This window comes from Zingiber officinale, chromosome 4A (assembly GCF_018446385.1).
Source record: "Zingiber officinale cultivar Zhangliang chromosome 4A, Zo_v1.1, whole genome shotgun sequence".
Lineage (NCBI taxonomy): Eukaryota > Viridiplantae > Streptophyta > Magnoliopsida > Zingiberales > Zingiberaceae > Zingiber > Zingiber officinale.
This window is the reverse complement of record NC_055992.1, coordinates 83347724-83357044: the sequence shown is the minus strand read 5'-3', so window position 1 is coordinate 83357044 and position 9321 is coordinate 83347724. Positions and strand designations below refer to the sequence as shown.

The window sequence follows — 9321 nt, the reverse complement described above, 5'->3', positions numbered from 1 at the left end:
TGGGCCTCTCCGTTGCCAAACAGATCACCAGTATCCCTATCCCGGCCCCCACTGATGGAAATTGTGACTTTGTCGTGATTTTGGCACGAAAGCAGCGGTGGTAACGTCGACAACGGTACCGACCCTCGCCGGCAACGGCGGCGACTTTTCCCCGAGACCCTCTACCGGTATCATACAATCGTGATGTAGTCGTGGCGCTTGTTTGCTACTTAATTAGTCGTGCAAACGCAGCGGACACGTAACTAGGTATAATTCCTAATGCTCTGATATCATTGTTGATAGTTCTAAAGCATGAAAAACAGTAAACACTTACAGCGATCTCCTGTAAATCTACAATCGGCGACGGTAGGACTTACTGTCAGAAGAACGATCACAAAATTAGAAAGTTCTTTATGGTTCACAAACCAAATCCCTCTCTAATGGATGTTCTTCTTCTCTGCAAGACACATGTCTCAGTAAAATTCTGACAACACTTCTGTTGTGCTTCGATCTCATATGCATACACAACGTAGCAATCTTTTAATGATGCATGCGCTCTTTTCTCGTCATACACCAATTGCCTTGGATGCTCTTTTATATAGAGAAAGATGACTTCCTCTATCTCCATTAATAAAAGAAGATGAAAGGATTGGAAGATGAAGGGAAAAAGATACCCTTTCACCTTTTTAACACCAACACGCCCCTCAGGAACTATGGTACATCGGAAGAGTGTTGAAAAGCATCTGATATTCATCGAGTTTCAAAGATCTAGTTTGTTGGCGGCAAACTCGAAGCCCAAGAATCTTTCCCCTCAAGAACTATGTTACATCGGAAGAGTTTTGAAAGCATTTGATATTCATCGAGTTTCAAAGATCTAGTTTGTTGGGGGCAAACTCGAAGCACAAGAATCTTTGAAAACATATTTTACAGTAAACATATTCACTCAAAAACAGAGATTTTTCTTTCTCAATTATTGCAAACGTAATCTCGACAAACAGCTCTTCAAAACCATGGGAGAATACAGGCTCTTTCTCTGAAAGCATGATTGGTTCCGATCTCCGGCCTCACGGAGCACATAGCAGCTGCTCCCTGAACACGCTCAGCATGTCGGCGAACGTTACGATCCCCATGAGGCTGTAGTCGTCCTCGTCGACCACCCACAGGTAGCTCACCCGGTGCGCCAGAGCCTGCACCATCGCCGCCACCAGCGAGCTCCCTGGGTGGCACACCTCCGGCTCCTCAGCCCATCTGCCCATGGAGAGGCACCTCGACCTCAGCCTCCTCAGCTGCTTGCCCCCCAGCTCGTCATCGGAGGACGATGATGACGAGGCTGAGAGGGAGTTGGAAAGCGAGCATAACTCGTCTTCCATCAGCTCTAGCATCTCCTTCAAGCCTTTCTCCTTTAGCTTGGATTTGACGAAGCGGACAAGGGAGTCCGGCCGGGAGCCATAGTAATCGATGAACGACATGAGGTCGCCCACGGTGAGGGTGGCGATGCCAGCGGCCACCGCGACCGTCTCGTCGCAGGCACAAAGAGAGGCGGGGGAGATCTCACCCAGCAGTCGCCCATCGTCAGTGACCACGGCGACTGCGGTCTGGTCGGAGAGAGCTCGACGGATGAAGGGGAGGAGGGCGAGGCCGGGCCCGTCGTGGCAGACCGTGAGGGCGTCGGCGGAGCGGACGAGACCGAGGGCGTCGATGGACAGGGTAGGAATGGGGGAGAAGTGGGCGATGGAGTTGAGGAAGTAGCGGACGAAGTCCTCATGCGTCAGCCAGCAGAAATCGGCGACCGCACCTCCGGCGCCGCCGTGGACGACCTTCTTCCTGCCGACGGAGCGGATGGGAACCACCAAGCTCTGCGCTCCGTCCAGGATCAGATCTAGGGCTTCCACTATGCTGCAATTCGAACCGAATTACAGAGCTGAAAAGCCCAATCTTTTGTAATCAAATTGAGAAAGTAGTAAAAAATTTGAGTTCGTTCAGATCCCTAAAAAAATTTCAACAAAAATCATCGAATCAAAAAAAATTCCCCATTTCAACCAAAATCAAGAGAGAATCGTTCAATTTTAACACGAGGAGTCGAGGAGGTAAGAGAGATAAATGACCTAAACATCCTTTCCAGTAAATGACAAAATAGTACCTTACATGTGGTTCGACGCGGCGGACAAGACCGCCACCGCCCTTGGGAAGGAGGGCGGAGACAGGCCGCTTGAGCGCGACGGTCGGTGAATCAAGGTTTCCGTCGGAGCAGAGGTAGCATATGACGTCGGCGACGCAAAGCTTTCCGGAGATGGTCCTCTTCTCCGGCGCGGCCCGATCGACGACGAGAACGGCAAGGTGGGGCTCGTCGCGTCTCCTGAGGGCGGCGAGGACGTCGACTACGGTAGCCGCGGAGGGCGGCAGCGATCTCACCGCCGGCTTCCCGATGCAGAGGTCTGATACCTCATTCGACACCAATCTCACTGCCATGCACCGGAGAACCGAACCCTGAGGGAGGAGAAGAAACGAGGGGAGGGGAGGGGAGGGGAGAGGAGGCGGAGGAGGGAAAAGTGGGGAAGACGAGTGCTATAAATAGGGGCAGTCTGACCGGCTGCAGGAGAACTTAGATCAGACCAGAAGCTACTTGTGTCCAGCAGCTGGAGTGAGCAGAATTCGCACGATAATACTTACGAAGTTACTGGAGTGAGTGTGAATGTATGTCAAATTCTCGATATAGCAGCTGTTCATCGTGGGTGACTGCTACCAAGTGAATTCCCATAAAATCATAATTACAATATGTATAACCGTTACAAAATTATAATAGCTTAGACCATCTCCAATGCACATCACCAAATTTGGTGCAATTTTCACACCAAAATGGTGTTATTTCAACACCAAACACTATTTCAACTCCAACCCATCATCACCATATCACACCAAAAAGGAATATTCTTTAGAATATTCTATAATTCTTATTAATTTTTTTATATGATAATTATTATATTTAAAATTAATACTTCTTAATATTTGATATTTTAATTTTTTTAAAAGTTAGTATCCAACTAATTAATATATATATATTTAATTTTTATTTTTAATTTTATTATATAATTACTCAAGCATAAATATATTTTAAAAATATTATAAAATCACACACAATTAGGATAAAATATTTTACTATTCACATCATTTAAAACAAACAAGGATACTTAATTGAAAATACAATATTACAAGACTTTAACTTTCAGAATTACTATATTGTTCCCATAAATGCTCAATTAATGCATTTCGAAGGGCAATATGAGCTTCTTTGTCTTTGATTTGTCTGTATCGAGCTAGAAACTCTTCAAATCGAGTACCATCATCTCTTGCGGGCTCAACATCTGGAGTCGGCACCTCAAAGTGTTCCACGATTGGTGCATTTAAATCACGTTCATCTTCAATTATCATATTATGCATAATAATACATGATGTCAGTATATCATGTAAAATATTTTTCTGCCAAAAACGTGAAGGTCCTGCAACAATTGCAAAGCGTGATTGGAGCACGCCAAATGCTCGCTCAACATCCTTTCTACACGCTTCTTGCTTCATTGCAAATAATTTATTCTTTCGACCTTGTGGAGCATGAATCGTTTGAACAAGTGTTGACCATTTTGGATATATACCATCAGCTAAATAGTAACCCATATTGTACTCTTTTCCTTGAATGACATAATGAGCGGGAATTGTAATACCTGCAGCAAGATTAGCAAAAGATGAGAAGACTCAAGTACATTAATATCATTGTCTCCTCTGCAACCCAATTACGATGCCAATCCACGGTCATAATCTGCACTGACTTCTAGAATAATTGTCCTACCAATTCTCGTCATCATGACAATTTGCCATCTCCAATGCATGCAATCTTGGCTACCTAACATACCGAAAACCTAGCTCACCAACAAGAGTAAGTTAGCAATCATCGTGAGCATTTGGAGATCGTAGTCGCCTCCAAAACTTCAACAACTGCAAAATCGTTTCACACATAGCGATTGATTCCCTATTTTAATGTATATGGTTGTGTTACACCATATGCTATCCGAAAAATGTTATTTTTTTGAGAAACCAAGTCTCAAGCCCATCTCTTCTCTCAGTATAAAATAGTTGTCATGATTAGTAGGAGCATAACGCATAAATAAATTCCGTCCCATTCTCTTCTTCAAACATTTATCATTATACAATTCATGTAAATAATCATTGAATAGATTACGATGAATCAACTTACTTCATTACGATTGATCATCTTATGACCGTGAGAATTGAGCTCTTCGCTTTTGTTTCATCGAGATAATTTAAGACAATTTGATTATTGGTAGAAATCACGAGCGATCGGTTGCCTTGCACTAAAACTTTCGCATAGTTATCATCATCGAGTCAAGACTCTAAATTTGATGAACCTTCAATATTGTTATCCATTTCGAGAGATAATTGAATGGATGAGGTAATGTTGCTTTATAGGGTATGTATTTATAATGTATGTTATAAAACACATTTGGACAAATATGCATATGACATGATATGACATGACAACATCATCGAGACAAGTTTAGCAGCGACAGCATGAAAACACATTTTGTGTGTATCGCACCTGATCGAAACACACAGATGATGTGACCTAATAATGACACATGACGACAATTGGCGGGCGATGGCGATAGACAGTGAAGTGGGACCACATTAAACACACATTTGTGCGGATGATGACCTAACAATGAACACATTGGACAAATATCACGTATGATGTGACAACATTAGGACAAGTTTGGCAGGCGACGTGACACAAATATGCACGTATGACATGACACAACAATGACAACATCGGGACAAGTTTAGCAACGCGTTGCAACATGACACAATGAACACATTGGACAAATATACGTATGACAAAGCGGACGTGACCAACATATTTTTTTGTGTGCGCTGTATGACATGACCTAACAATGACACATTTGGACAAATACGATGACATGCGACAACAATGACAACATCGACAAGTTTAGGCGACGTGATCAATCGGCATTGAATCACAGCATGACATGACCTAACAATGAACACATTGACAAATATGTACATGACGTGACACAACAATGACAAGATGTTAGCGACGTGGTGAACATATTTTGTGCCTGACGATGACCTAACAATGAACACATTGGACAAATATGCACGACATGTGACTGACAACAATGACAACATCGGGACAAGTTTCATGACCAGAACAAACACATTTTGTGTGCCGATACGCGGATGACCAACAATGAACACATTTAGACAAATATGCACAAATGACATACAGACAAAATCGGACAACATCGACAAGTTTATGAGACAAGATATGCGATAATGAATCAAAAATTGCATAATTTTATATATTCACATTTTTCATTATATAGCTTACTGTGATATTGGTATAACACATTCAGTATGTCAACAATTTTGTGAGAGTTTCTCTTCCTAAAATGAGCAAAACCGACGAAGCTTATACTTCATTCAAGAAGATAAACACTTATGTTATGTTTACCTTCATATTTCAAATCCAATCATCAATCAGGATTGGGCAAGAGTTGAGAGAAGTTTCATGCGAATCCAATTTTGTCATAGCGTAGTCGCTAGAGATCTTTGCAAAAGAATGCTTCTTATGCTAAGTTCAAGATCCAAATGAAAGGTCGAACAAATCGAACATATCGAATCCTAGTGAGCATCTAACAAGATATTGTAAGTTACTATGCTCATATTTATTTTAGACTATCTAAATTTTAAAATCTAAGTCTAAATTTATTAATACATATTATTATCTTCATAAATCGATGTTCAATTATTGCGAGTCGAACAAGTTATTTATATGTAAGATCTAAAAATACATTGAAATCAAATTGATCAAATTGATTGCATATTTGAAAATATCCTACAAATTAAATATTTTCATCGTAAGAAAATTCTAAAAAATGTTAGGATGATCTTCATGAACATTCTAGAAGTTAATGTCATCATCGATGATAGCGGTGGTAGTTCTATTAAACGACCTGTGGAAAAAAGCAAAATGAAGAAAAGAATGATGAGCAGATTGGTAAGGTAATATTAATAATGCTCAACTTGTTGAGGATTGAATGCCATCTTTGCACTCTAAAAATGCGTATACTATGCTTTACAAGGAAGAAACCAAATTTTATTCAAAGATTTGAACTCGATCTCTAACCCGATGATGCGTGAATATATTCGCAATGAGCAAATTAGAATTATGCAAAAGAGAATGCAAGTACAAGGATCTCATTCAGTTGCACATCAAGGAGAAGGATCTCAAACATCTCAAATACTGGGAGAAGGATCACAACTTAATCAATATCAAGGTGAAGATCAAGAATCTCAGAATCCTACGAATATTTTTGGGCAATTTCATAATTATTTTAGCGGAATGGGAAGTGATCTTCCTGAATATTAGTATTATAATATTATTAAAGTAATTTTAAGTTTATGTGTGCTTTAATAGTATCGTTTGTACCATGTACTTGTTTGTTAAGCTTAGTTAATTATGTGTTTAAGTTTGTATTAGTAATATTTTAATTTAATGTCATTACTATCTTTATTTTGTATGTCAATGTAATGGGTAATGTATTGTATATTTATGCATATCAAAAATTTTAATATTTTATTGTATTATGTTTATGAAATTAGTGATAATTTATAAATGTAATTATAATTAAAATATATTAAATAAAATTAAAATAATAATTTTAATAAATTAAATATTTACAAATATACCTAATAAAATTTAAATATTCTATTAAATGCACTTAATTTAAATTTATAATAAATAATAATTACATTTAATTATACTATAAATAAAGAAAAAGAAAATAATAATTATTAATTAATTATATTTGATTTTATAATAATATAATAAAAATAAAAATAAAAAATCTCTCCATCACCAAATATGGTGATGTGAATAGTGCAACACCAAATATGGTGTTGCACTATTCACATCACCATATTTGGGATGGGTTTTGGTGTATGGGTTGGAGCAATTTGGTGTCAAATTGACACCAAATTTGGTGTTTTGGTGATGGATTGGAGATGCCCTTAGTGCAAAGCTAGAGGATGCTGAAAAAGCAGGTGAAATTGTTCGCTCCCAATGATCCAATTCAAGATTATCATGAGAAAAATAAATCATGATAATCGAGAGGACAAGTGATGCGTGGGATGAGATACACAGGATTCAGAGATTTATAACCCAATACTCCTATGATTCAATCCTACATTTTCAACTACAAACATAATCACTATTTATCATCTCAAATAATCACGTGGAATTAGGCGAAGCTAGATGATGGTCTACCCGGACGGTTGTCCGGAAGACCAACGTCGATAACATTGAGAGGCTATCAAATTTGTGACAGAAGAAAAGAAAAAACAAATAATCAGGGGACAATCCGGAAAGAAAAGGGAGGAAGGAAGATAGGTCAAAGGTTTTTTTTTTGACCCTATCAAGCCTCGGTTATAAAATTTTTGGCTCCTTGATTGATTGCCGCTACAATGCATTGAACAGTTGATATGATATTCTTCTAATAAAAAACTAAAGTGGGATGGTGCCTCGTGATTTGAAAAAGACTTTTGCCATCGAAAAAAGTCAGATATTTTTTGATTTATTAAAAAATATATTCAAAATAAATAGTCGTGATTTATTTTGATTTATTTTTTTATCTAAATTTGAGCTTTGATGATTTTTTTTTCATCGAGGATTTTTTTAGAAAAAAAAATTAAAGAGCACACATTATTTTCGGAGTGTCACCCACATTTTTTTTTATTTTTTTTTAATTAAAAGGGCATCTGACTCATATACAATTGTTCGACTATCTTTTATTATATTATTCTTATTAGTATTTCTTACTTATATTTCCTTTTTAAATCCTAAATCGAAGTACATTATAGTGGTTATAAATTTATAGCGTTCATAGTCTTAGCTACGATTTTATGATGATTACCATGTAAATATTAGGTAAATTTTTAAAAATCATAAAAAAAATATGAGAGAAAGATGTGTCTACCCTACTGAAGCAAAAGCCAGAATTCTCCATTAGAATCATTGAATAAAGGATTACATATGTTCTATTTGTACAACCCTAGCCATATGGAGGTAGGAAGATACAAATACCTCTATATAATTCTCACCCCCTACTGAGATTTTCAAATGAAACGTCATCCTGTTTTTTGGACCATAACTTTGTGACATGCCCATGTGATGGACGTTCCAGAGATTGACACGATATGATCGTGCTTCCCACCACCACCGTGTCAAGAATGAGCCACATATCCAACCCACACAATATATTAAATTGAAAATCATTTAGACATATATTTGTTACTAATTATAACTCATAACAACACGGTTTTATATCTAAAAAGTATTATTTAAATCTTTTTCGCAAGCTCTAATAAATTTTAATCCGTCCTCAGGGCATAGCACAGATGACGAGTGCATAGTTCTGTGACTGAAAGGTCCAGAGGTCGATCCTCGAGGTGTCACTACCTGGGGTTAACGTCTCCATCATGTATTTTCCACCTGTGTACCTGGATTTACCTCCCTCCATATCCATGGGACCGGCTCTAGGAGGCCGCTGATGTAATGGTTTCATATTTTTTTCTAATAAATTTTAATCCTTTTTATTAAGGTTATGAAATTGTAACTATTATAATTATAAACTACTACTATTGTAGTTATAGCAATATGGTTGTTACAATTACAAAGTATAATTGTTATAGTTGTAGCAACTATGAAAGTGTAGCTGTTATTATTATAATAATTATAGTTTTATAGTTGTTATAATGCGCTTGACCTATTTAAGATTTAAATCGAAGATATAAATAAATAATTATTGGAAATTATGCCCACTTAAAGGTATTTTGGTAATATCGCTTGTAAGATCATGGGTGGTTATTCCCATGATCTTATTTCTCCATGATTCTCACTACAAGGTAATGAGATAAATGGGTAATGCAAGTGTGCATTATATAAAGAGCACATTGCAAAAAAAAAAAAAAAAAAGACAAAAGAGGAGAGACTTTTAACACTTTCTTCTTGAATCGCCGGACTCTGGATTGAGACATTGTGAATCCATGGTGATAGTTCCTTTGTGATTATCATCTCGACTACGAGTTTGATTCGAGGAGTTTTTCGTGGTTTCCAGATCTTCGATATTCATTCGCTGAGATAAATTTTAAAAACTCAATCCTATTTATTTTTCGGGAAATTAGAGATATCATATTTCCGTGATATAATAAATCTAACCATAATAATAGAAATAGTACTGTAAAATAATTGTA

The 9321-nt window shown here is 37.6% G+C and overlaps 2 protein-coding genes across 2 annotated transcripts; both read right to left on the bottom strand.

The window, feature by feature from the left end:
- Nucleotides 1-841: 841 nt before the first annotated feature.
- Nucleotides 842-2529, bottom strand: LOC121970041 (CBS domain-containing protein CBSX5-like). Its single transcript, XM_042520447.1, has 2 exons — nt 2120-2529; nt 842-1875 (listed from the first exon to the last, which is right to left on the bottom strand). Exons 1-2 carry the CDS (start codon nt 2446-2448, stop codon nt 1044-1046), a joined length of 1161 nt encoding a protein of 386 aa, XP_042376381.1. The 5' UTR covers nt 2449-2529; the 3' UTR covers nt 842-1043.
- A 666-nt stretch (nt 2530-3195) lies between these two features.
- On the bottom strand, nt 3196-3833 carry LOC121972469. Its single transcript, XM_042524133.1, has 2 exons — nt 3782-3833; nt 3196-3695 (listed from the first exon to the last, which is right to left on the bottom strand). Exons 1-2 carry the CDS (start codon nt 3831-3833, stop codon nt 3196-3198), a joined length of 552 nt encoding a protein of 183 aa, XP_042380067.1.
- Between the last annotated feature and the right edge of the window lie 5488 nt (nt 3834-9321).

Bases quoted from the DNA above. Each gene is read 5' to 3' on its own strand.
- LOC121970041 (XM_042520447.1), bottom strand. From the start codon at position 2,448: ATGGCAGTGAGATTGGTGTCGAATGAGGTATCAGACCTCTGCATCGGG. The intron at 1,876-2,119 runs GTACTATTTTGT...TTCGAATTGCAG, and splicing joins CGCGTCGAACCACATGTAAG to CATAGTGGAAGCCCTAGATC.
- LOC121972469 (XM_042524133.1), bottom strand. From the start codon at position 3,833: ATGACGAGAATTGGTAGGACAATTATTCTAGAAGTCAGTGCAGATTAT. The intron at 3,696-3,781 runs GTGGATTGGCAT...ATCTTGCTGCAG, and splicing joins AGTCAGTGCAGATTATGACC to GTATTACAATTCCCGCTCAT.